Source organism: Leguminivora glycinivorella, chromosome 13 (assembly GCF_023078275.1).
Source record: "Leguminivora glycinivorella isolate SPB_JAAS2020 chromosome 13, LegGlyc_1.1, whole genome shotgun sequence".
Lineage (NCBI taxonomy): Eukaryota > Metazoa > Arthropoda > Insecta > Lepidoptera > Tortricidae > Leguminivora > Leguminivora glycinivorella.
The window spans coordinates 12,006,134-12,033,936 of NC_062983.1; the positions used below are offsets into that span (position 1 = coordinate 12,006,134).

General features: G+C 38.7%; 3 protein-coding genes across 4 annotated transcripts in view; 1 reads left to right on the plus strand and 2 right to left on the minus strand.

Annotated features, from left to right (window-relative positions):
- LOC125232873 (myosin-I heavy chain) overlaps positions 1-10,400 on the minus strand; it is a 130,895-nt gene extending 120,495 nt beyond the window's left edge. Inside the window, 1 exon segment of the mRNA XM_048138688.1 lies at positions 10,164-10,400. The gene's annotated coding sequence lies outside the window, so the exon portion shown is untranslated.
- A 3,098-nt stretch (positions 10,401-13,498) lies between these two features.
- Positions 13,499-27,803, plus strand: part of LOC125232870 (lysM and putative peptidoglycan-binding domain-containing protein 2) — a 37,150-nt gene continuing 22,845 nt past the window's right edge. For both annotated transcript variants that reach the window (XM_048138682.1, XM_048138683.1), the window contains exons 1-2: positions 13,499-13,697; positions 13,796-14,082. In XM_048138682.1, the coding sequence (XP_047994639.1) occupies positions 13,527-13,697; positions 13,796-14,082 (458 nt within the window). In that variant the 5' untranslated portion in view covers positions 13,499-13,526. The remainder of the gene's footprint in view (positions 13,698-13,795; positions 14,083-27,803) is intronic.
- Positions 16,320-18,522, minus strand: LOC125232868. Its single transcript, XM_048138680.1, has 2 exons — positions 17,436-18,522; positions 16,320-16,872 (listed from the first exon to the last, which is right to left on the minus strand). Exons 1-2 carry the CDS (start codon positions 18,274-18,276, stop codon positions 16,457-16,459), a joined length of 1,257 nt encoding a protein of 418 aa, XP_047994637.1. The 5' UTR covers positions 18,277-18,522; the 3' UTR covers positions 16,320-16,456.

Here is a 27,803-nt window from a genome sequence, read left to right on the forward strand (position 1 = left end):
CTGATAAATGTCTAATTTAAGTGTTGACTTGATTAAGAGGGCTTTTAATATTGTGCTGTGGACGTTGTGGTGTTGTAAGTTCAGAAAGTTGGCCAAAAATAAGGCAGAATAAAAGTAAATCTAGATTTTACAAGTTTGGTGAACATGAGTAGATTTTATTTTATAAGAATTTATATTATGCTCTCGGCGTCAAATTTAAATTTGCTAAATACTCGTATGTATTAATAATTCCATGTGTGGACTATAAAAGTACATATTTGATAAAGGGCGCCAATGTAAACTCTTCCAACATATGTTTTGTTGGACACGTAATACATTGATCGTAAGATTCAAAGTAAGCTCTCAACGCACTGACCTATTTCTCCCATATTTCCCATACCTATTACCAGGGATCTAATTTTTTCGAGCAAACATTAAACAAACGCACGTGCGGGCCAGCGGGGGGTTTTGGCCATGGGGCCAATGACCCGACCACGTGCTTACTCTTTATTACCCTTCTGGTTTCATTGTTTAGTCTTAAGTGCCGAACAATTTTTGGGTCATCGGTACGAGAAAGTAAATATTTGTGCCGTAATTCATGTAAATCGATAGGAATTTAATTTGTTATTGTAAGGGAACAGATGAAAAGTAATACTAAGTACTTAATACATTTTTTTTAAGAGACCGCACCATATTGCTATATATTTCAGCCGAGTAAGGTGGAAAATAAAATATCTATCATATAATTACCTACATTTAATAATAAAGAATATTGACATGTACTACACCAATTTACCAATACAATTATCCACAATCGCGGAAAACGAGTTATCATTATCATATGATACAAAGCTGTATGCGTACAGTCGCGTTCAGTTACCTACACACGAACAAAACTATCTGAACATGGACGCCTTTATACATAATATTTACGTTCAGATATTTATGTTAGTCTACAGGTGTAGATGTTACTGAATACTACTGTACCAACACCCACTGCATGAAGTGCATGAGCGTTATGGTCTCAGCAGGACTCGCCGTCAAATGTAAACATACGATTATGGCGTGAACGAAGAATGTTAATGTGCGAGTACTTGTTGTAACAATGATACAGGTCGAATTTTATTGTTTTCGGCTAATAACATGGTGGTAGGTTTACTAAGAAATAAAATTCTAACGGTCTTCCTTCAATGAAGTTTAGTAGTCGACAGTTTGTTTAGAGAAACGGAATAAAAAGTTAAGTAGACGGCAACTGTAAATTGAAATACCTTCCTGACAGTGACAGGAACTGTCGCAGTTTGTTGAAGCGAAACTCGGTTAGATTTGCTTTAGAAATTGTATCGTGATCAAAACAGATTAAAATATGCGGAAACGAAAAGGGAAATTTTGAACAGATTAATGTTCTGCATTTTGCAGCCTCTCATTTTCTATGGAATAGGTCAAAATTGGAGAGACCCTTGATCGATCGGCGGCCGTTCTCGATAGCGTCATGTATATTGCAAACATAATTAAAAAATGCCCTCCTAAATTTTAATGTTGTCAATTAAATTTGGTATCAACAATTGGGTAATCACCATATCAAAAGCTCTGGAAGAATCTACGTTCCCTATTACTATATCGACAGATTTAACTTAGACAACAACTATAATAAAGGTATTCCTATTATCCTGGTCGGAGCGATAAGGTCGTCAGCGCGCCACTGATAAGACACTGGTTGTCCGGTTAATGACCAGAGGATATTTTAAACGCTGGGACCACAGACCACCTCAACTATTAGACGGAGCATTCAAGGCATCTTAAAGTCACCACACACATGTTCATCATTCGTGCAACATCCAGCACTCGTGTAGTTTTGGAATGTTTGTAAGACTTTGACTTCGACTTTGTTAAATCTGGGCCACCTATGTAAAATGGTGTAAGGTGCTACCGACTCAATAACGCTACTCAAATCGTGGTATTTTACCAGTAAAATTGTACATAATATTTTACATCTATAGGTAACAGCGTTCTTTGTAAACGATTCATAAATACTGTGCCTGTGTAGTCTGTGGCTGAGACAAACAACCCGGGTACTGACACTTGCATGTTGGCATTTCTTGGGAGATTTAGTGCTTCCGTCTTCCCTTTTAGTCTTCCGTTTCGAAGGGAATCCCGGATTTAGACTTATCCTAAACCCCGTGTGACTAATAAATATTTAGAGTAGATTACGCAGCAACAGTTATGATTATGACACTTATGAAAAAAAAACACGGTTGATATATTGTCAGTTTTATCTTTAGAATTTAAAATTTATTGGAAAATATATTGATAAAGGATTGACTGGCTAAGGATCTTATTACCAGCTATATTTAAAATGTATTTATACATTTACTAACGAGTATTTAGTAATCTTCGATAGCTAAGCTTGGATATTGAAACTGGATTTAAATCTTTAATCCGTGCTACAGATTAAATCGGTCCTGAGAAAATAATCGTAAACATCTTCATTTATTCTCACTACTGAGATTAACACTAAAAGCAAGATGGTGATACAAGTACCTACACCAAAGCCTAGAGAACTAAATATTATGTGCTCTGGTTAAAATGATAATGATATTATTATACAGTTCAGTCGGGTCAGGTCAGCAATATCCTTAACTATAAAAATAACCATAACGCGATACATAAACACAAGTGTATATGTATTCTGTATATGGCAAACCGCTTATTAGCAACATCACAATATTCACTCGCGTACTAGAAGTTGCCTTACGGAGTCTAAATAAGGTTGAAATCGAAAAGGGGAAATAAGCTTGAGGAAAGAAGCACTAGATAGGCAGAGCGGGTTGCGGTTGATTTCCATGCATTTTCAACAAAGAGGTTTATGATTGATGGGCAATGTCACCGGCCACGCTCGAGGCAAATTACCGAAGGGAAAGTCGGGAGATACGGACGAACGGTCACTCTATTAGACAGCACAATGGATATTTACTCAGAGACTTCATCGGTATCGGTAAATACTCTCCGGGTTATGAAGGTTAATAAGTTCGGCGTCAGGAGCAATTTCTGTTGTCAGGGCGTTTCGAATTATCTGTCGGCATTCAGTACGGTTTAGAGGTTGAGCTTTAGCTGATTACTGCTAATAATTCTCTTAATTTTATGAGTAAGTCTGAAAAAGCAAATCCCACGCTATATTGCGTTTATACCTACCTAGGCCGTTTATATTGGACCTAGGCCGAAGATAAGTATAACATGTCTAGATTATTTATGGTAGTAAAATTAATGTGGCCATAATTATGACTGAATATATATAAAACATGAGAGGAGTCATTTTACGATATTTAATGAAGACTAACAAGGTATTTTCTTTTAAATGATTCTAATAGCTAATTGTCCTCAATAGGGCTAGGTTAATAATTACTTTAAATCTCATATTAGAATCGAATTAAGAAGACTGAGATAGAGCATTTAATTGTAGGTTCAGAATAAAAACTGTAGTGTGTCAGGTGTTCGTTATAAATGCGTTAATTTGTGAGAACCTTAATTGCTGGGCTCTCTTTACTCTTCGAGTTTGCTCTAAACGGCAATTTGTATCTTTATCGCGTTTGCCGGCAGCCACAAGCCATTAAGAGGCACCGGCTATTTCGGGGCCCGCGTGGTCGGTCCTTTGATGCCCTAAGACGCGACGGTTTTCGGAATTCAGCCGACATTGAAGATGGCCACCAGATGTTACGCTTCACGCAATCTACAAGTCAAGTGGAATCGTTGAAACTACATTTACATGTTGGCTTCATGTTTCATCGCCGGTTGAATATTTTAGAATAAATTAATAGCTGGATGACTTGAAAACGCGATGTGCTCAAAAGAGCGACTAGCCAAATTGCTGGAGGTTATTAAAAATCGATTAGAGGTCTGCGTTAGAAACGCGACGTGGATGGAGTGGATTGCCTACAATAGCAGGCTATTCCACCCTCAAAGCAGGTAAGAAGCGAAGTAAAGGTCGCTTGTCTTAAAATATATTGCAAATCGATGTCCGGAGATCGTGCAAAAAATACGAATCTGTCACAGCTGCTGAGCCAACGAGTGGAGCGGGACGCGCACCTTTCGCGTAATTATATCGATAGCCATTTATCGAACGTCGATGAAATTTATACGTAAAGATACGGTTTGCACCTTGTGGTAATTGACGTCATATTTCTGTGCGTTTTTCTGCAAATTATTGGATGGTATCTGATGTTTACTTTAGTTTGACTTGTACTGTAGATAAGGTCGTTTATACAGGTGTCAATATATCAAGGGATAACCAGCACTTTTATTGCAGGTCTTTTAAAAATAGCAATGCACGTCTTATAAAATACAAAGTAAAATATGATTTTCTTTAATGTGAGTTAAACAAACAAATAGACTAAAAAAAAACCTCCATCAAAATCAAATTACATAGGGTGATTTATCATAACGCGTGAGTAACTTTTCATTAGAGGTTCGACCTAAACGTGTCGACAGAAGCGTGAAAAAAAGCGTTTTTTCTCACTTAAAAAATCGTTTGTCGTCTATTGTTCCTCACGTCTCTAATATTTATTGTTCTTATCGTGAGTGCGAGGGAGAGAAAGGATTTTAAGAGAATACGGCGCGTGCACACCTGTTCCGAAGGCGAAGCAGCTGCCTCTTTATTTGGCAATTTGATACCAGTAAATTATAGGCCGTAGCCTCTACGTCTGACGGATAAAAACATCGCTCCGAGCCATATATGCGTGAAAATAACTTGTGGTGTAGTTTTTAATTCATTGTATTTCGTTAATTGGGACGATGCCAGAACTGTTCTGGTAAAATTTGGCCAATTTTGTGAGGTTTTCTTAAATTTATTTGATACAGCGTGGATATATTGTTGAAATTGTAATATATACCCGGACAAATTGTTGAAATTGTAATATATACCCGCTGCCCGCATAATAAAGATAGGTACCTAATCTCTGTGGGTGTTTTTTTTACTAATTGCCGTAATCAGCGCAATTGATCCCGTGTCAGCATACAGATTACGGCTACGTGAAACTGTAACACACCTCTAAATTCTCACATATATGGAGCCAAAACGGGTTCTCACGCGAGATAACTGTTCAAAGCACAATAACATGTCACAAAGTCACTCCAAGTCGTGATAGTAAGGGCAAGCGCCTCAGGGCGGGTCACGTCGTGTCCACGCGCCGTCCCATGCCATTATAGCAGCGATTTTATCAACAATTTGTGCCCAATGCAATGTATTGAGCCCTTTCACGTGCGTTATTAGACATGCTTTTGACAACGGATACCTGGAGGCGTCTCATAGATGACCATGCGAGAGTTTACAGTTGCGCCCGTATACGGTTATGAATTAATTAACCTTTAGGGACCACATTAGCGATGTTGGCAGGTCAGGTTCTTATTTATCTTTGTTAATATGTGTTCCATACGAACTGCGTAACTAACCCTCTACCGTACCTCTAACGTACCTAGATACGTTCTTTCTAGATTTTCAATAGCAAGACGAAATTACTATATCTTGGCCATCGATTGGGAACATAATCTTGTTTTTATATCTAAATTATTAGGTATAAAATGATACTAACAATAGTTTCTCTTGAGGATGGTTTCCGGCACAGTATATTTTATACGTAGAAGCAGAGCACTCGGAAACACATAAAAGCAAAGAGAGGAAAGTCGACGTAGCGTAGCGAGATCACAAGAGTCGTCAACGTTGTCAGCTAGCAGGGTTAGGAAGTTCGCCTTGAAATATTTAGTATACATTTGTAACAAAAACTAAAGAACTTAAATAAGTATTGAGAATTTTGAATAAAGAATGTGTGAATTAATTCTCCAATCAGTAGAATACAGAACGTTTGTTTTCTTCTTTGGAGGCCGATAAAAACCAGAATGAAATTGTATCCTTTATGTGGTTGCATTCGGTTAGCGTTAGCTGCGTTTTATACCGTGCTTTCAATGCGTAATTAAATGTTATAGGTGGTAACGTAAAACCAGAAATACCATTAAGCTTACTGAGTGCATCGTTTCAAAGTTTTCAAACGAACCATTCGTACATGTATACAAAAGAAATTTGGGTGTCAAGCCTGTCAAGTGACAACAGCAGTAGGGACGAGGTTAAAGTCGCGACAAATGTCAGCAAGCCATCAATATTCTTGGAAGCACGGATCCGTGTGATGATGCATCACCTGTCCCACTTCTTATTAAGTAACTGGCCTGGTTCCTGTACCGGTTGGCGATGACGTCATCGGATGTTTTAAATCGCTCTCGCTATGCCTAATGCGCCGTGGATGCATTTCTGCGAGGTGTCGGGCTTAATGAGCGTTATTATTTATTCATTAACGAGGTCATTAACTCTGTGATCATTTGTAATAAATACTATGTGCTAACGCAGTGTGGACAATTGGATAAGTATTATTTTCCGGATTGCATAGCAACAATTAAATAAGGATTGTGTTTAGCAATATTATGGCAACCCACATTCATTTATCAATAAAATATTATTATTGCAAAAATAATGTGGGTTGACACATTGCTTATCAGCATCCTTATTTCATATTACACAACATATACGAAAAGCTCTGCCCTCGTGATCATGACATTCAAGAGTTTCATGACGTCTTCTTTGGCCCCACGTCAAATAAGAATTAAAGATAGCCCTTTTTTGAGGTAAAATAATGAAAATAGATTGCAAGTTTCTACCCAATTTATAATGAAGGTAAACAATTTCCTAAATGCCTACTACCTATTCTATTCGTCGTGCTCGTTCATAATAGTAATTTCGAAAAACAATACCCTAAACGAAAATTCATTCATGTGCACGACCCGACAGATTAAAGGTAGGTGAGAAATTCCTAGGAAGTCAACGAAACCGAGAATTCTTATGAGTCACGTCATTATGAATTTCTAACTAGATTATGACATGACTATAGGCATTTATCACAGTCATGACCGTAGAAAGGTTACTATTTTTTATGGGCTTCGGAGGATAAGTCAAACGGGGAATTTCGACGACCTTATGAGTCATATCGTTAACAATTCCTATCGGGATTATGAACGGCAGATTGACCCTGGGCAATTTATCACAACAATGAGTGTTGACTTAGTTTTTGTTTTGTTTCGGTCGAGTTCCGTTTAGTGAGTCAGACGCATTTTTCTTCCTTTATTTTGTTGTGGATAACAGGATCCTTTGTTGCCGGCAATGACGGCTAAGGGGTGAATGGGTTGATTATGTTACGTTTTTTACGAAACGATAATTATGAAGTAAGCTAGTCATATGTTTCTTTATCAATTGTATTGTAAAATACATCACTATTGTGAAACTAGGTTTTCGACTGCTTTGTCAGTCAGACTCGGTACTTGAGACATAATTTGTATGGTGGATGATTGTCGGATTGTATGTGATTGTATCAGAGTCGATCAGTCACGACTGGGTCAGAGTCTCTGGAAGTTTGATATTGTGATCCTTATACAACATGGATCACGAAGCTGCATTTGATTGGCACATGATCTGATCTATTTTCCTTTAGGTGACTAAGCTGGCAGAGGTAGGTCATTTTGCGGAAGAGTACTCCGGAGTTCCTGCAGGGTTAGCACATGATTGGCGCGAGAGTATGTCGTCGCGATATAGACCACCTGCCCGGTTGTCTATTGTTTGCCCGACAGTCATTTAACATAATATTCATTTGCCCGAATCTAACTTGCCTGAATTTCATTTGCCCGAATGATTTGTTTACCATAAAAATCATATGACATACTCGTTGTTTATCCGAATATTACCTTCCATAATCATACAATGCCATACTATTTGTTAGCCATATTATTAAGTGCAATAATATGGTTTCATAGAATATTCAAACGCCATAAGCAATTATTGCCATATTAATTGTTGCCCATATTATTACCTAACCTAACCTACTTTCTGATAGCAGTTTCATTTTCCAGGGGTCACAGTTCTAACCTAACCTAACCTACTTTTCCAGCAGTTTCATTCTCCAGGGGGTCACAGTTCTAACCTAACCTAACCTACTTTCTGATAGCAGTTTCATTTTCCAGGGGGTCGCAGTTCTAACCTAACCTAACCTACTGTCTGATAGTATTTTTTCATTTTCCGGGGGGGGGTCACAGTTCTAACCTAACCTAACCTACTTTTCAAGCAGTTTCCTTTTCCAGAGGTTCACAGTTCTAACCTAACCTAACCTACTTTCTGATAGCAGTTTCATTTTCCAGGGGGTCACAGTTCTAACCTAACCTAACCTACTTTCTGATAGCAGTTTCATTCTCTAGTCCTTCTAGTACCTATTATAGTAGTTTTCGATTCTGCCAAAGCACATTATGGAAATTGACTTTTCTGGACGCTAATTTGTATGACAAATGATGGTATGGAATGTGGTAATTACGGATTTCGATGATTCTGACAAATGACATTATGGAAACTGACTTTATGGGAAACAAAGTTTCTGGCACTAGATTAATATAGTAAACAATGATTATGGCATAAGATGTTATGAGAAACAATATTATGATTGTTGAATAGGATGGCAAATAAAATTATGGCAAATGAAATTCTGGCAAATGGGGGTATCCCCACCTGCCCTTATATCATTAATACAATTAGAAAAGACGTGTGATCCTGATCTATCTCGCGGCGACGCACTCTCGCGACAATCATGTGTTAGCCCTGGCCCACCCTATAAGCAAGGTGACGGCGACAGAGGGGGGTTTTAGTGGGTAAACAGCCAGGGCTGTTAATGCTGCTGCCTATTGGGCATCTACTGTATAAGAAAGGAACCTCGACACGATAAGAAGAAGTGGGTAAGCCATGGGTCTCATCGGCATGGGGAGTCCCACATTACAGACTTACATTACGCCCCAGCGCCATAATGCATTTCCCATCTTAAAAATAGTATGTAATTTTGTAAGATACCTAGGTATAGGTAATCTACGCTGACAGACGATAGGGAGTTTCAGTCTCGTTTCAACTTTATGGTAACTGACACTGCATATCGTCACTACTTTGAAAAAATCTCGTATCTCACGCTGCTCCTCAAAGTTAAAACGCAGTAAGTCTATATGCATTCCATACATACTTACTACAATTTTCTTTTCATTGGCAGACGAAGATACAAGTTTTTTTAACCCCCGACGCAAAAACGAAGGGGTGTTATAAGTTTGACGTGTCTGTCTGTCCGTCTGTCTGTCTGTCTGTTTGTCTGTCTGTCTGTGTGTGTGTCTGTCTGTGGCATCGTAGCTCCCGAACGGATGAACCGATTTAGATTTAGTTTTTTTTGTCTGAAAGCTGAGTTAGTCGGGAGTGTTCTTAGCCATGTTTCATGAAAATCGGTCCACTATGTCGCGGGGGTTTTTTTCAAAATTTTGATTTTGTGGTTAGGTTATTTCCATACAAATAATGTAATTTTTCGTGACATTTAGGCTATTGACTTTTGAGTAACGTATTCTAAAACGTCAAAACCTCATGGTTAAGGATCTGGTTAGTTGTTTTGGACTAGGTTCTAGGTTCATCACGTTATGATATTATTCTGACGACGAATGGTACCACCTGCAATCCTAGTAGGAATAGGTACCAAACAATTCTCAAAACGTTCGGTGACTTTTTCATAACATACAATTCGGAATATACGGACAATGCAAGAACTAGCAACGTGTCCAAGAATTCCACATTACATAAATTATTATAGTTATAATTTTGCCTTATTTAAAAATAAAATAGCGGAAAACTCCCGGTTGCCACCGCAAACAGGATAAATTAAATGGACACATAATTTATATTCTATGAGGTGAATTTTTTCCACAGATTAAATACGTAATAAATATTTTTAAAGGTAAAACCCAATCGTTTTTGGCGTGTCGAACCTTTGCGCAATAAATTTCATATACTTAACATTCAGGAGCTCTAATCTACTAAAATATTCGTCAGTCACACTGCACCAGCCAGAAATCTGATTCATTTGGCTGTAACAATAACAAAAAGTGCCCCACGGTAATAAAAATATCGTCTTGCAGTCCGACCGACAACCCTCGCAATTTTATTGTATTTTTCGCTGCGGGGCGGGTGTGCTCGGAACGACCCACCAGCGCAAGGAAAAACACGATCCTTACACGTAATAAATAGCCGTTTTCTTAAATACCACTAATGACACTAACTTAAAGCACTTTTCATTCATACTTACCCTCAGAAATGCAGATAAACTCGCAAATTAATGTATCGATTTGGTCACATGTGTACACAAACTGTTTCAAAAAATCCAATACATCGATTATAACTAAACACAATATCTAAAATATTCTTATAAAATAGAACTGCGTCCAAAACACTAAACACAACTATCATAAATCACAAAAAAATATGCGATCGTCAAGATTTTTATTTTAATCCTGACAGATCTGACACAAACAACACAACAACGCCCGGCCGAAGACTGACAGATCGAATTGAAACGAAATTCAAATCGCAGTGACCGAACGAAAATCCCGGGAGCGAATGAATGGTTCTTAGTTGCCAGTACTATAAAGTGTAATTGAGAGAATGAATGTTGACGTAGTTACAGTATTTTATGATAGAGGGCGCTATAATCAATTTCATTACTGCCATCTAGTTGTTCAAAGGTAAAACTGGGTTAGTGTTACTAGCCACAAAAAAATTGCAAATTCTAAGGGTGTTATTTCAATGTTAAGAAAAATAAGGAATAAAGACGCAGGAATTCGAGATGGGCCATAACACTTGAAAATGTAGGAGCGATGGTTTAATTCCCCTAGAAAATTTGAATTAGCGTCGTTAATTAGTGCCAAGATTTAGTTGCCCTAGTGTAAGAGTTAAGAAATTCACACAAAATCTTAATAAATTATACCTATAAATTAAATCGTGGTAAGGGCATTTATTTGCGCAGATCTTTGTTCCTGAATCTAATAATAAGTATGTATGTCTACATATATAATAAGTATGTCTATCGTCTCCTAGCACCCATAGTACACCAAGCTTTATTTAATTTGGGGCTAGGTTGATTTGTATACCTAAGGTGTCCCCCAACATTTATGTCACAGACCAACCCCTATAGACATCCATTACAAGACGACTCACGGTCGCCAGCCTTCCTAGTATTTGCACTGATATAAGCGCGGGCGCTCGCCGTGCCCGATCAGTAGCGACCAAGTAACAGACCCGAAAGCAGCGCGTGTTTTTCGCAGTAAAAAAATTGAAAAAGGGTATTTTGATGTCTTAAAGATGTCCACCTGTAGTTTGAAATGGTGTGGAAAGGTAACAAGAAGCTCAAATTTAAAAACAGACGTCATTACATTCCACATAAAAGTCATATTTATAATTTATTCAGAGCCGGCATAGGTCAACTTACATTGGCCACTTACGCGTCAGTAGAGGGACAGTCCCTTTCATCTGGCGCGACTGCCCGCCGTCCTTGAAACGGCCAATCACAGCGCGCCTAACACATTCTCCGCCCGCTCCTCGCACCCCTGGCACTGGTGACTCGTATCGCGAACAAAATATACAAGATTGCTACTCTATAGGAGGTTCTCTGTGATTTATGTATTATTGTTATTTTATTATTTATCTGTTCAGTACTTTTAGAGTTTATTACACAAACGCAGCGAAGCCCTTATTTTATAAGGTATAGCCATAGCTGGGCACCGTTAATCAAATAGTTAACTTCGATAATCGCTAATCCGTTACTATAAAAGTTAACCTCGTTAATCGTTCAAGAGATACATTTCAACATATTTAACGGAAGTTAAAGTTAATCGATAATCCGTTGATTGTGATAAAAAATAATTTTACTGTAGCTAGTTGCATCAGTTATCAACTAATTAGTTTTTGGGTAAGTTTATTATGTTACTGTAAAAGGCCGAAGTTCGCCAAAATCTCTTTGAAAGTCCCATATTGCAATTGGTAAAAGCGAAATGTTAATAAATATTGTTCTCTTTGGACTTATACCGACGACGTTGGTTCGGTAACTCCTAGCACTAGCAGGTATTGGTCGTAGTCATGATGCGTAGGTTCCTCGGATTGAGACACCTCTAATCGAAGTTGTGATCCACGGTAACTTGGTAGATAGCGTGGCCCGCCGAACTCTGGCTTGATGCGTCGGTTGCGCGATTTATGTGCCATGCGTCGTGCCTGATGATTTACATTCTATTTTCCAGTTAGTGATGGGTGCAGTAGGACTAATAAACTTTAGCAGGTCTCGAACAAGTGATCCAAAGGTACCAATTGATATGTAGACTGTGAATTTTTGGGAAAATCTAGGCTTTTACAGTAGCGGTCAGAGCAAGTTTGACCTGGATTAACGATTAACGGACTCGAAGAATTGTAACGGAAGTAAACGAATCCGTTATCATTTTTTAAAGTTTATCCGGTAACCAAAATGTTAACTTCGTTAATTAACGAGTTAATGCCTAGCTATGGGTATAGCTTTAAGTTTTCTAAACCTTGACGCTGGTGGAACAATCAATGAGCCATAAGACTTATACATTGTTTGAAAATTTAGGGGTGAAGGTTTAATTTCCGTCAACAATTTGAATCGTTGTCGTCGTCATTTTTAGTGCCGACATTTGGTTGACCGTCTATATTTATTCATACACGATGTTTTATTGTTTTCCGTCAACTTGGACAGGCAGTTTGGTTCATTATCAGGAACCACCCGGTATATCGCTTTTTGTGTTATTCGAGAAATATTTTTTATATAATAAATGAATTTATTAGTGTGCGAGTTATAACAAGTTAGTGTCAAGTGTCTGCACCCCACATGTCAAAACAAATTACATTAGGAGGCGGTTAAGGTGTTCTTTAATTCAATTTGTTTTTTTAATATATCTTAGACAATATTTTTAAATTAAAGGAAAAATTCACACCTCCGGCAGGACTCGAACCTGCGACCCTTGGCCTTGCCGGGGCCATCACGCTACCAACTTCGCCACGGAGGCCTGCTGGATGTGTGCGAATTTATCCATGCATTCCCTCAATTCTCAACCGCCTTAGGGTGGCGTTATAGCAAACATCTACCCGTAAGAATAGATCTTAACAGATCTTAACAGGCACTGGAGTCTCAATTTACATTGAGAATTCGCCAGTAACAATGTGCTAACCCATACTAAATTTGTTTTTTTTTTTAATATGTAAGTAATATCGCTCGCAGACGTTTCTGCATGATAAACAACAAATATCTTAGACAAGTTAATTATAATTGACCTAAAGTACCTTCCCTGAAAGTTAACGGAATTCAATAAAAACACGGTGTACATTTTAAGCGTTGAAATGTCACCATTTTGAGGTAAAAAATAAGTCCACCTGGCAATACAAGAAGCAACTGCACATCATGTATGTTGGTAGTATTGTATCAAACTATTTTCATGTCTTTGTACATTAACCAATCACGTAGTTGATTAAGATAGTTACCACACTGTCATTGGTCAAATTTGTTTGTTATTCAAAACCTTCACACCCGATTATTGCTAACTTCATCGAAGTTGTGTTGTCTTGTCAGGGGACCTGTCATTTATAACAATTTAGAATACGTCAAAAAATGGAGGAGGAACGTCTTTTCGATGAAAGGGTTTCAATTAGGGAATCGGCCCGACCCCTAAAAAAATACGGTAGCACTTGCAATCACATGAAAAGGCACGAAGAATATATCAAACATGTTATGGCCAAAGGTGATACGTTGCAAGGGATAGCTCTAAAATACGGTGTAACTGTAAGTGCTGGACGATCTCAATAAAAAGTGTTATTATCTCGTTTGTATTCGAGGTCTTGAATGGATAATTAAGTGATTGTGTTCTCGGTTGGTTTCAGACGGAGAAGATAAGGAGAGCGAACCGTCTGTTCGCATCGGACAGTTTGTTTTTGAGGGAATATTTGTTGATTCCTGTGACCAAAGATTCGCCTTTCTACGAGAGTGGTGAGCGGGTTACCGAGCCCGCGCCGCCGAACCACCGCGCTTCGATCGCGGGTATGCCAACGAGAGACTTCTCACCCGGCAGTCCAGACGAGAAGAAGAGTTTCGACGAGTTTCTGAACAGGGTGGACTCATCACTGGCTGATATCAAGAAACATGTTGAGAAGACCAAGGAGAATAGTGAGTAAGTATCTGAAAAGTTTTTGTGAAGGTATTATTAACATTACTTTCATATATATTTTTTATAACTGCTTAGTACTAGTTTTGTACTAATAGATGTGATTTGTGATGTGATGTGTACATATTTAGAATGAAATTATTTTTTAATTCATTTTATTTTAACAGTTGGTCTCATTGGATTTCTCCAATTATATTTGTATTATAAAGATACAAGCAAGAATGGTGTCCATTGCTAGGTCATTGAAATTATACTATTGATCAAACATGCATACTCATAGGTACTAGGTATAATAAAATTAGCCATTATAATAAATATATATATTATAAGTGCTACATTACAAATACTATTACTTAAATGTTTTGTGGTCTTTTACGGATTAAACCTTCACAGTATCCATCATCAAGTTTTTTATCTGGTTACTGAAACTTTTCAGTAAGATCAATAAAGCTATTAGTCATCTTTTTGTTAGGTGTTTTAGTAAGACTGACTGACTTCATTGTGAGAATAGTGTTTATTATGAATATTCATTGACAGTCTCTTTTGATCATGCTGCCATGAATTAGATATGTTGTTACCAACCACTCATTTATTATTATTAGCCTATTGTCTCCCACTGAAAGGCAAAGGTCCCCCCCTTTTCTTTCATTCTTCACTTTTGAGTGACAACTGACCAGTTTCTCAATAAGGTATCTAAGTTATCCTTCCGTTGCAAGTAAGGTCTGCTGGATCCTCGGTTTGACTCAAAGGGCTCCCACTTTGTGGTAACCTTGGCCCACAAGTCATTCGGCATGTGGTAAACATGGTTACTTCAGCCCCACTTTAAGTTGGCTGCTTTCTGAGCAACATCAAAAGTAAAAAATATATTAAAATTTCCTCCAATCATCATGCTCCTTGTGTTATCCCAGCATTTGCCACGGCTCATGGGAGCCTGGGGTCCACTTTGACAACTAATCCCAAGTTTTGGCGTAGGCACTAGTTTTTACGAAAGCTACTGCCATCTGACCTTCCAACCCTAAGGGTAAACTAGACCTTATTGGAATTAGTCCAGTTTCCTCACAATGTTTTCCTTCACTGAAAAGCGACTGGCGAATATCAAATGACAATTATTAAAATATTCTGCAATATAACAAGTAATTCTTCTACTTCAACTTAACTCTGTAATATATTACATAGTGCTTGTGTAAATAATTCAGAACTACTCTGATACCGCAGTGTGTAGGTGCTGATAACAGCTTTATTTGACTTTTGGCGGCTATTTACACTGCAAGATAATTTTATCTAACTGCCTAGTATTACCAAACACATTATTAAAATAAATTGTGTTCGCACATTCACTTACACTATTTATGTTAGGATGGAAAATTAATTATGTCAAATTTTCCTTTTTTCATTAAAGTTTTTATTGCCAACTTTTGACAAGCAACTAAAACTCTACTATCTATCTATTAAGCCCCTTTTTTTGAATTCGAGTATATTTCTTAATTCAATGTGCCACTTGACAAAGGCCTTCTCTAGCTCGTTTCATTGTCTGGTCTGGCAGACAGATCTCTCATGTTTGTTCCCGCTGTGAGTTTGAGTCCCCATCTTGTTCAAGGTTTCTTTTGGCCCCTTTTTTCTGAATTAGAGTATATCTCTTATTTCAATGTGCCACTTGACAAAGGCCTCCTCTAGCTCTTTCCATTGTCTGGTCTGGTCTGTCTCTCCAGTTTGTTCCTGCTGTGAGTTTGAGTTCCCATCATGTTCAAGGTTTCTTTTGGCCCCGTGTGCAACCTCTAGGTTACTAACTAAAACTTAACTAGTAAGTAATTCTAACAAACCATAACACAATTACTTTGCATTATTGTCTTATCATCTTCACAATGATTTGCTTTATATCAATTAATAAACCAAGGCTAATTATAATTTACAGTTTATGGTAATTGAAAGCCCACATAAAATCATATGGGCTCTGTATCACATATGAGTCTTTATGAATTAGGTAGGTCAATTAATTAAGTAGGCTTTTTATAATATCCTATTCACAATCAAATTATCTTCATAAACTCGTCTCCCTTTTCTAGCTGTTAAAGTTAGTGTTTACATGATATCTTGCTGCGATAGTTGTGCAGGATTCGGTGGTCTCCAGGGTCCATTCAATGAAGACGTTTATTTTATAATTTTAAATATACGTTTATTACGTAAAATGACTCGATATAAATATAAATATTAAATGCAACGAGTAAGGTGTTAATCGCGCCGTATAGAGATGCGAATGGACGCCACAGAATGAGCGCGGAGAGGGGCTGCGCGGGAGTTGCAGTCATAGCGCCGCTAGATGTCGCTACGTGATGCGTGAACATGCCCCCGGCCTTGGGAGCACCAGCTCCCAAAATGGTCTTCATTCGTTGTGGTCTGCCGGCTCGGATAGCAGCGGGCAGATCTTTGAAAAGCTGCGTCGTATCGTCCCTGTCGCCGTGAGTATGTCGGCGACACGGTTCACGCCGTCGCCTCCGGGATATAGACGCGTGACTCGGCCTAACCGCCATTTGAGAGGAGGCAGGTTATCGTCTTTGATTAGGACGAGGCTGTTTAAGGCTATGTCGTCCTTCTTCGTCTTCCACTTGGTTCGTCGCTGGAGTTCCGCAACGTACTCCTTGGCCCACCGACGCCAAAAGTGTTGACGGAGGGCTTCGACCCTGGCGTAGCGAGACAGGCGGGATGGCTCCTCGTCCGTCAGGTCCTCGCTGGCAGGGCAGGTCAGCGGCCGACCAATTAGGAAATGAGCAGGCGTGAGTGGGTTTAGGTCAGTAGGATCTGTGGACAAGGGTGAAATGGGCCGGGAATTCATAATGGCTTCGGTCTGTATTAAAAACGAGTTGAATTCCTGGTAAGTTAGCCTAGCATTACCTACTACCCGTTTTAAATGGAATTTACACCCTTTTATTCCCGCTTCCCATAATCCACCGAAATGGGGGGAATAGGGGGGGATGAAACTGAATTTAATGCCATCATTAGCAGCAAAATCGACTATTTCCTTCGAATTATTATTTAAAAATGTGGAAAATTCTTTTTCAGCCCCGACAAAACATTTTCCATTATCGGAATAAATTATATGAGGCTTTCCTCGTCTACTAATAAAACGTTTAAGCGCTAATAAATAATCTTCAGTGGAAAGACTCGTAACAAGTTCCAAATGAACGGCTCGTGTGACCATACATATGAACAAACAAATATACGATTTAATCAGCTGAGCTCCTCTCCCTTTCGATTAAGTATGAAAATTGGCCCGCCATAATCAACAGCTGTGCGAATAAATGGAAAACCAGGCTCTAAACGATCTAGAATAAGATTACCCATGATAGGACTAAGTACTTTACCTTTCATTCGAATACAGGTAACGCATTCTCGAACGATTTTCCTTGCCAAATTTCGCGCACCTAACGGCCACCAACATTCACGCAAAGTAGATAAGAGTAGCTGCGGTCCGCCGTGCAGCAGCCGCTTGTGTTCATATTTGAATAACAACACCGTCAACCTATGTTTACTGCACAATAACACGGGATGTTTTTTGTTATAATCGAAACTTGTTGAATTACACAATCTACCACCGACTCTAATCACTTGTAACTTATAACGATCGTCTAAAAACACGTTAAGACCGGAGATACGATTATATTGTTTACTATTCGTCTTAAGCGGTTTATTTTTAAGTAAACAATCATACACGTCCGGAAATGATTGCATCTGTGCGAATCTAACTAGCATACGCCGTGATGCCTCCAACTCGTCCACTGATAGCGGACCGGTTTGGCGGAGTTGTTTACGCTCAGAGTTAGTGCGTGAGTTTAATATAAAGCGGAGTACATATGCACCGATCCGAATTAATTTTAAGTAAGATGAACATTTGTCGAAATTAAATAATTCATTTTGCTGAGTGCAAACTAAACTCACCGCGGTCGATCGTAACTCGGGCAAATCTGCGATAGTCGTATTTTGACTTATATTGTCATTAATAAAATTCGAATTTGAGTCATGCAAAAATGTGGGACCGTTCCACCATAAATTGCAATCAATTAAGTTATCTAAAGAAACGCCTCTAGACAATAAATCACTAGGATTTTCTTCGCTTCTCACATGGAACCATGTCGCATTACCGGTTAAATCGTTTATTTGTGTAACACGGTTTTGAACGAAAGGCTTCAGTAGATGCGGAGACATACCTAACCACGAAATCACTATAGTTGAGTCACTCCAGAAGTAAACTTTAGTGAACACTAACCTTAAGGAATCTGTTATTTTCTTATAAAGCTTAGCAGCAACGAGCGCGCCTGACAGTTCAAGTTTTGGAATCGTCAACGATTTCAGGGGTGAGACTTTGCTTTTCGCACACAATAATCTGACAGTGACATCTGACCCTTCATCATACGTCCGAATATAAGCGCACGCGCCGTATGCATGCAACGATGCATCTGAGAAAAGGGATCATCCACATATTACGTCACACCAAATTTCAGGTTTTTGGACCCCTCCCCCCCCCATGTCACGCTTTTTTGTATCCCTTTAACAGGGATTGTCACATTTAGTATGACCCCCCCCCTCCCCCTTACACTGTGACGTAATATATGGATGACGCCAAATATGCAATTCCGTGTGTGCAGTGTGCACGCCCCTTACATGACGCGGAATTCGTAAATCGTTTAAACGGCTTAATGTATTTATGAAATTGTTCCACATCGATGTAATGTCATCAGGGACCGGAGTGTCCCAATCAATACGACTTAACCACAATTTTTGTAGTAAAATTTTGGAAATGATCACCGCTGGCGATAGAAGGCCTAACGGATCGTAAATCTGTGAAATAATCGATAACATTATTCGTTTATTTAAAAATGACGTGTTAGGTAAGGGATCGATTTTTGTGGTATAATACAATTCATCGCGTGTATTATCCCAACCTACCCCTAAGGTTTTGTTCTGGGTGTGCTCGCCTACAAAATGCTCCCGGGACTTTTCCTGCGGAACGTCACAATTAAAGGTCCATTTACGTAAAGGAAAGCATCCTGATTGCAGAACGTTATACGTTTTCTGACATATGTCAAGTAAATTCTGAAAATCATCATCTCCCGTAATTAAATCGTCTACGAATATATCTTGGTTAATGACGCGCGCGATGACGTCATCACCACATTCCAACGCTAACTGTCGTATACAGCGTTGACTTAAATATGGCGCACTAGTTTGCCCATATGTAACCGTATTGAGTTCATAAACGTGTAATGGATCGGTAGGTTTTTCACGCCAGAGAATCATTTGCAAGGATCTCTGATCTGGTTGGATCAAAACCTGCCGAAACATTTTCTCCACGTCAGCACAAGCAACGTATTTGTATTGACGGAAACGCAACAAAATAGCAAATATATCGTTTTGAAGTGCTGGACCCGGCAGCTGTATGCTATTTAACGATTTATTTGTGGTAGTGGGGGCCGCCCCACTATACACGACGCGCAATTTTGTAGTGGCACTCCCCTCCCTAAAGACACCATGGTGGGGATGGAAGTAATTTGGAGTACCATAATCGGCGACACGAGTCATGTGACCCATATTTTCGTATTCTCGCATGAAGTCACAGTATAAACGTTTATATTCCGGCAAACGCTCTAATTTACGTTCTAAGGATAAAAACCGATTTTTCGCTAACGTATAAGAATCGCCCAACGTATCAGCTGATTCTCTTAGCGGCATTCGGACGGAGAACCGACCGTCCTCTTCACGTTTAGTCGTATTGATAAAAAGTTCCTCACATTTCTGCTCGTCAGATGTAAGAACATTATCTACCTGAGGAATATCCTCAATCTCCCAAAACCGTTTAAGTTGAGAGTCAATCGATTGGATAAAATAACAATGGACTTGATTATTAATGCGCAAGTTCCGTTTATTAATCGGACCAGATACCAACCAACCGAATTTCGAATTTATTAAGTACGGCCCTGTCGGTAATCGAATCCTTTCACCGTCTAAAAGATCCCAAAATATTTCAGAACCGATAAGTATATCGATCTCTGAAGGCACGTTAAAATTGGGATCGGCTAACTGAACATTGTCAGGAACACGTATAATATCTAAATCGATGTAAGTCGAGGGCAAACTGGCTGTTACGCGCTTCAAGACAAAACACGATAAAGACATGGAATAATCCGAATTTTTAGACCTAATAGTTACGTCACATAACTGATTTGTCTGTGTAACTATTTCACCAACACCGGTGAGTTGAACAGTGGACTGTATAGGTTTAACGTTTAATTTATTACGTAACGCTTCAGTTATAAAACAATGTTCGCTCCCATTGTCTAAAAACGCACGACACGTATGGAACTGATTGTTCGCATCGGCTACTTCTATTAACGCAGTAGTAAGTAGGCGCTGGGGAACGAACCGACTACTTTCCGCGCTGTCTACGCACTCAGCTGTAGGCGCGCGGTCAGCTGATACACAATAGCTATGAGAAGATGTACTCGGCACTGATAACGGCGCGCTGTGTGCAGGCGCACTCGACGGCCTCACGCACACATCGTCATTGCCAGTGCTATCGATATGCAATAAACTATTATGTTTTTGTTGACATTGTTTGCACGGACCGAATATACATTCATTTAAGGAATGTCCATCGCGTAAACAATTTTTACATAAGGTTTTATTTTGAATTAAATTTAACCTATCTTGGACAGATAAATTTAAAAACTTAGCACACGTATAAAGTGCATGATTTTCGTTACACATCGCGCAGTTTCGGAAACGTTTATTATTGAACGGCTTTGATTTATTAGTATTAACAGTAGCAGAGACACAACTAACTATTTGTGTAGGTTTATTGGACGTGTAATTAGGCTTAGTACTAACCGCGGTCGGTGCCTTAGAATGATTCGAGTTTATCATTTCTAACGTATCCGCCCGGTTTCTGAGAAACGATAAGAGATCTTCCAGCTTAAGTTTCTTAGACTCATTATTGATCGACTTATCCGAGATAGACCCTATGTGAGATTCCCACTTACGCTCCGTGGTCGTATCGAGTTTTGACACTATTAAATGAATAATTAACGTATCCCACGAATCGGTAGGTTCATCTAACGTTTTTAAAGCGCGTAAATTACGTAACACGGTGTCTATAAGTTTACGTATCTGAGTCGATGATTCTTGTTTTAAGGCTGAAATATTAAACAACGATTTAATATGATTATGTACTAAAAGCCTAGGGTTATGAAAGCGAATCTCAAGCAATTCCCATGCTTGAATGTAGTTGGCCGCCGTGAATTCTAACGCACTAATTACTTGTAACGCACTACCACTTAACGACGATCGAAGGTAATGAAACTTTTGAATCGCGTCGAGATCAGAGTGTTTATGTATCATTGTTTCATAAGAATGTTTAAATTCGAGCCAACGATCATACGAACCGTCGAATGAGGGCAATTTGATTTCGGGTAGTTTAATTTTTTTTTTTTTAATCTTATTTTTGTCGAGGCTTTGGACACTCTGGGTGAACATGTCAGCCTCATGGGTGCTTACAAATCTCCCTACTGAAGGGAGAGATCTATAAAGTGGTATACACTGATTGCCTTGTCTGACATTGGCTCTGCCAACCAGCAATTGATCTGTCCATTGTGCATGGAGCCCGAGCCACCAAAAATTCTATTCCTCAAGTCCAAGTTCCGGACACAGTCCAACAACACATGAGACAGGTCATCAGTCTTCTGGCAGTCTAAACACAGTGAGGATGGCTTAACACCCATCATACACAGAAACTTGTTTGTAGGAATGTGCCCAGACCGGACTCGGAAAGCTGAGACTAACACTTTTCTAGCGAGATTGGCAGAGTCAAACCAGGGAATCCATAAGGGTCTAGCTTGAATAGTTCTGTACCAGATTCCTACACCCTTTGACAGCGATTGTTCTCCAAAATGGTATTCCCATTTTTGTAAACTCCTTTTTTTAATACTGGGAATTACTTCACTTGAGTATGGTTTAGAATCTAGTACAGAACCATCCATTACAGCGGTCTTAGCAAGCTTATCTACATTCTCGTTTCCGGCTAGACCTATGTGGGAAGGAATCCACTGTAATCTGACCACCCTATCATTGCAAGCAAACTCATTAATCAACTGGAGAGCTTCATATGCAATAGGCATGCCTCTTTGTCCATGAACACAACGGTTAAGGTGTTGAAGTGCACTCTTTGAGTCAGATAGTATTACAACGGGAGTACTATTAGCTAGATTATTTGCATAAGACAACGCCTCTTTAATAGCTACAAGTTCAGCTCGCATAATGCACGCGTCATCATGCAGCTTCCACATGAGTGAAACATTGCACTGAGGATCAAACAGAGCTGCTCCAACACCCTGTACACATCTCGAACCATCAGTGTATAATTTATAGAATTGATCATACTGCTCAGTAAGCATTCTCAATGTAGAATTTTTCAACGCCTCATTCTGATGGTGCCGTTTAGGAACATCAATATAATCAATTCTATCAATCACACATGACCTAATGTCGATCGAGGATACCCACGTATTCAGAGAGTACATATCCAATTTGTCAGAGTGATGTACAGGTAGATGATTCCATTCATCATATATGTTTGCCAACAAAGGAAAATTTGTATCACTAAATAGACTTCGTTTAGTCAAAATGTTCTGTAACGCTAATATAATGGGGCAACTTGTTTTAGATCTTATTCTTAGTAAAAATCTACAACCTAACCAATATCGCCGCACAGACAAGGGAGGAATGGAGAGTTCACTTTCCATAGCTATAATAGGCGTGCTACGTATGAAGCCTCCGCACACGCGTAAAGCTCTGTTTTGTAAAATATCAAGTTTCTTCAAATGAGAGAAGGCACAGCTTCCATAAATGAAACTACCATAGTCCAGACGACTTCTTAAGAGCGATATATAAAGGCGCCTAAGATGTTTAGGGTGAACTCCCCAAGACCTGCCCGCTAGAACCTTTAAAATATTAATATGTTTGTAATTTCTTTCACAAAGCTCCTTTATATGAAGCCCCCATCTCAGAGATGAATCAAGCCATAATCCTAAATACTTAACTCTACGAACAACCTCGAGAGGCTTGCCATTAACAACTATATTAACATTAACATCTTTTCGTGATCTTTTAAAAACACATGTTTTTGATTTAGTCTCAGATAGATGTAAGCCTACTTTTTCTAAACAATCAACCAAACATTCAATAGAAAGTTGAAGAGCATTAACTGTATCTAAAGTCCGCCCATTATCTACTGTTTTATACAATACAAAATCATCAGCGTATTGTGAAATACAAACATTATTAATACTATTACCTATCTTCCTAGTTGCAATATTAAATAAGAGAGGCGATATGGGATCTCCTTGGGCTAATCCTTGGTGTGTATGTCTAATTAAAAGGTTATCTTTACAATTTTGAAGAATTCTACAGCGTCTATCAGAAAGAAAATTCCATAAATATTTACATATCCTTTCACCTATGCCTACACTTTGTAAAATGTCAATTAATGAGCTTATATTTATGTTGTTATATGCATTATCAATGTCGATAAAACAAGCAACAGTAGGTTGTTTTTTAGAAAATCCTTGCTGAATATCAGTAGTAAGCAAAACTAAATTATCTAAACAAGACTGGGACCGTCTAAAACCAGTGGATGAGCTGGGAAGGAGACCTCGACTTTCAACGAACCATTCAATTCTCTTCATAAGTATCAGATGTAAGATTTTACACGGACAAGACATTAAAGAAATCGGACGTAATGAAGATGATAATCCAGGGTCCCTCCCCGGTTTAAGTATAGGAACTATTTGAATATCTCTCCACTGATCCGGGACAACACCAGTCTGCATTATGAGATTAAATATTTTTAACAACATTAATTTACCATTGTTTGAAAGGTTATAAATCATAGAATAGGAAATGTTATCAACGCCTGGGGAAGTATCCTTCTTTTTTAAACAGTTTAGTAATTCAGTGAGAGAAATTGGAATTTCTAAAACAGAAGTTTGTCCACAAGAAAAAGACGGGTCTGGTTCAGCAACACTATCCGGGGTTAATGATCGAAGCAAAATTCTAGCGTTGTCTGGGTCAACTCCAGCGCGGCCTGCAGAGTTTCCCTTCATCCACCTCATTTTCCTCCACATGTTGGTAGCCGATGATTCTTGGTCGATGCTAGTGCAGAAGTCTTTCCACGCCTTCGAGCTAGCTTTTTTAATGAGCTCATTGGCTTTTGACACCTTAGTTTGCCAGCAAGAAAGATTTAATGGAGTGGGATTACGTCGCAGCTTTGCCAGGGCGAGACGTCTTTCTGCTACTGCTTTGGATATTTCTGGGTTCCAATAATGTTTAGGTCTAAATTTTGATGAAGGGTCCTCACTTATTTTGATCCAAGGAATATGTTTATCAGCTAGTGATTGGATGTTATTCAAAAATAAATCATAACTAGTTTGAACATCATCACACACTGAAGTATCAAACACTATTTCTGCTTCTTTATTGTACTCCACCCAATTAGCCTCCTTATAGTTCCTCTTCTTGATAAAATTTTTAGAGCGCATATATCCACAGTTCATCTTTACTATCACGTGATCACTGCCTAAATTTTCATTACATGTTTGCCAGGTAACATTAGTAGCAATGTCTGTTGAAGCGAATGAGATGTCAGGTGAAGAAGTCTGCAGACTGCCATTAACCCATTTAATGCGAGTGTGCGAACCGTCGTTCAGGCATACAAAATCATTTTCAAACATAGCTTTGTAGACAGATTCTCCTCTTCGGTCAGACTTAGATGACCATAGCGCATGATGAGCATTCATATCACCTATGATTAAACATTCTGACTTAACAAAACTGAAGATCGAGTCCCAATCATGTTGATTAGTAGATGTGGAAGGAGGGCAATATATCGATATAATATGTTTAAGGCCAGGAATATTAAATATTTCAATAATCATTACTTGCATGTCACAATTAGTTATATTGTAAGGCCTATGTGAGAATTTTATTGATCTATGTATGATGGCACACAAGCCGCCATAAGAATCGTGCCTGTCTGCTCTTACTACGTTATAACCACTAAACTTTAGAATAGTTTGAGTAGAAAGCCAGGTCTCACTTACAAAAGCCATATGGATTTTATTTTGTAATAATAAAAGTTCAAAGTCACGAGCTTTAGGTTTTAAACTGTTAGCATTCCATTGGTATATACTTATCAAATCCTTTTGGGCGTTACTATCCATTATTTTGATTTTCAAATAGCTTTAACAACATCTCTATAGTGAAAAATTTCTGAACATACTTCTTAACCTCACTCCAGATAAATTCCATAAATAGCTTTACTTTATTTTCAAGATCTCCCTCGCTTGCAATTGCTTCTTTTATCTTGTCTAGAAATCTATCAATTAATGACTTTCTTTCTTTGCGAGTCCTTCGAGATTGCTGAACTGGGGCTGCGTCATTTGAAGGAACAATACTTTCTGTATCAGATGATTCATCAACACTCATATTATATTTCTCCTTTCTTCTCGATTTACGTTGTTTTTTGTCACTTAGCTTTTTATTTTTGCTTTCAATTTTCTTCTTCTGAGGTGCACTTTCTTCTATTTCTATCTCAGGGTGCTCTCCTTCCAAATGTATGTTACTGACACCAGAAGCTCCAGCACATACATTTCTATAAGCGGAATTCAAGGATTCCCCGGTTGAATTCGGTAGCGAGGCTTGACTAGCCTGGAAGACACTAGTTATAACAGTCTTCTGTTTTTTTCTTCGTTAATTTTCTGTAAAGCTACTTTATATGTGCAACTATTTACTCCCATGAATATGCGAATGGATCTCTCTCTGAGGAACGCGGGACATAAACTTTTCATCAAAGATAAATGGTTTCCCTTGCAGTTCACACATTGGAACTTCTTTGTTTCACAATTTTCGTGTTTTTCTCCGCATTTAGGACAGATTTGTGCCTTGGATGGACAAAACTTACTGACATGCCCAAAGCGCCAACATCTCGAACACTGCGTAACCGGGTACTTATACGAGTCTACCGCCATTCGACATCCATACGCCTTAACATAAGGGGGCAGAACTGACCCTCGAAAGCAAATACGCACGGTTTCACTTTTTACCCACTTGCCTTGCCCATCTCTTTTATTTAATCGTTTGACGGCTAAGATCTCTGCATCTGAATCACACACTAAAATATCTTTGAGGTCCTTTTCATCAACATCAAAGTCTATGTCTCTGACTACCCCGTAGCAGAATGGCAACTCATTAGTATTTCTACAAATCCAATCATCTTTCTTCGCAACGTCACTTTCCAAAAATTTGCTTGCGTTAATGTCGCTATCAAATCTGATCAGTAATTTGTACGGACTTTTATAAATTACTCTTAAGACGCCCTGCACATTATGACTCGATAAAAACTTTGCAAACCCCAGCTGTTTCGGGAGCACTTCTTTGGAGTTAACGGAAATCTCATAGACAATATCGTCGGACTTTGGCTGAGGGCTAATCGAAGGGGGTGAGCGACGTACATCTCTACGTTTATTCCTAGATACGACCGTATAACCCTCATCATCCTCATCACCCCTATCTCCGTCTCTAATCGTCTCTTATCGCCTCGAAGCTCCGCAGCGTCTATCTCGCGCTCCTGAGCGTGATTGTTACCGTAACTCATATCTCCGTCATCCCACTGCAAGTCCATCTCCCCATCTCCGCGAAGGGAGCCCTCGGAGCCCAAAATAACCTTCCTGATTGATTCTGGGGACATCCCAGCCGGCCCGGGGCCGGGGTTCTCCTCCCGATCACTCATATTCAAAAATGAGGGTAGTTTTAAAAACCCCTCCACGAATATAAACCACGAATTAACTTAGTTTTTCACGTATTATCAATACTAAAGACATTATAATCACTTTGTACACACTCAGAGTTGTATCACTCGCTGTAAATCACTAAAAATCGGTATTACAAACAAGTAAACAAAGGAATGCGTCCGAACGTAATGGCAGCGCACGCCAGACTCAAACGAATTTTTGATTAAGGATGCATAATTTGAAAGAGATCTTACAGAAGTTTAAATCCGATATACAATGCAGTTATGTATGTTTAGTATTTTTACTAGGGTCTTATTTATGTCACTGTTTGATAACGTGATTTGTTTGGTTGTAAAGTTTACACGTAAAGCTTAAACAACCTTATTAATCAATAATACTTTATTTAATAATCAATAATATAATAAGACATAGCTATCCTATCCCTAACAAACTTCGTTTCGTTGCGTGGATGAATACATACTTAGTATTAAGTTAAGTACCTACCATATTTGATTGAGTTAACTATGCGTGAACCTTATAGCAACGGGATAGGGTCCAATAAAGGTAGGTTTTAAAGTGTGTTGTTGTTGGTATTTATTATGCTATTTTATCCTTGGAATACTACTGGATCCATATTTGTAGCTTTCGTGTGATTCATCATAATTATATGATAACTGCATGAAGTATTAAAACTAGGAACAAACAACAATTCTAAATAATTATTTGCGAATATATATCAATTACTTACTAGCTTTTGCCCGCGGCTTCGCTCGCGTTAGAAAGAGAAAAAAGTAGCCTATGTCACTCTCCATCCCTTCAACTATCTCCACTTAAAAAATCACGTCAATTCGTCGCTCCGTTTTGCCGTGAAAGACGGACAAACAAACAGACACA

What these genes read in the sequence shown, in the direction of transcription:
- LOC125232868 (XM_048138680.1), bottom strand. Translation starts at nt 18,276, where the DNA reads ATGTCTCCGCATCTACTGAAGCCTTTCGTTCAAAACCGTGTTACACAA. An exon ending in TACCTGTATTCGAATGAAAG is followed by an intron (nt 16,873 to 17,435) that starts GTAAAGTACTTA and finishes CCTTGTCCACAG; the next exon opens with ATCCTACTGACCTAAACCCA.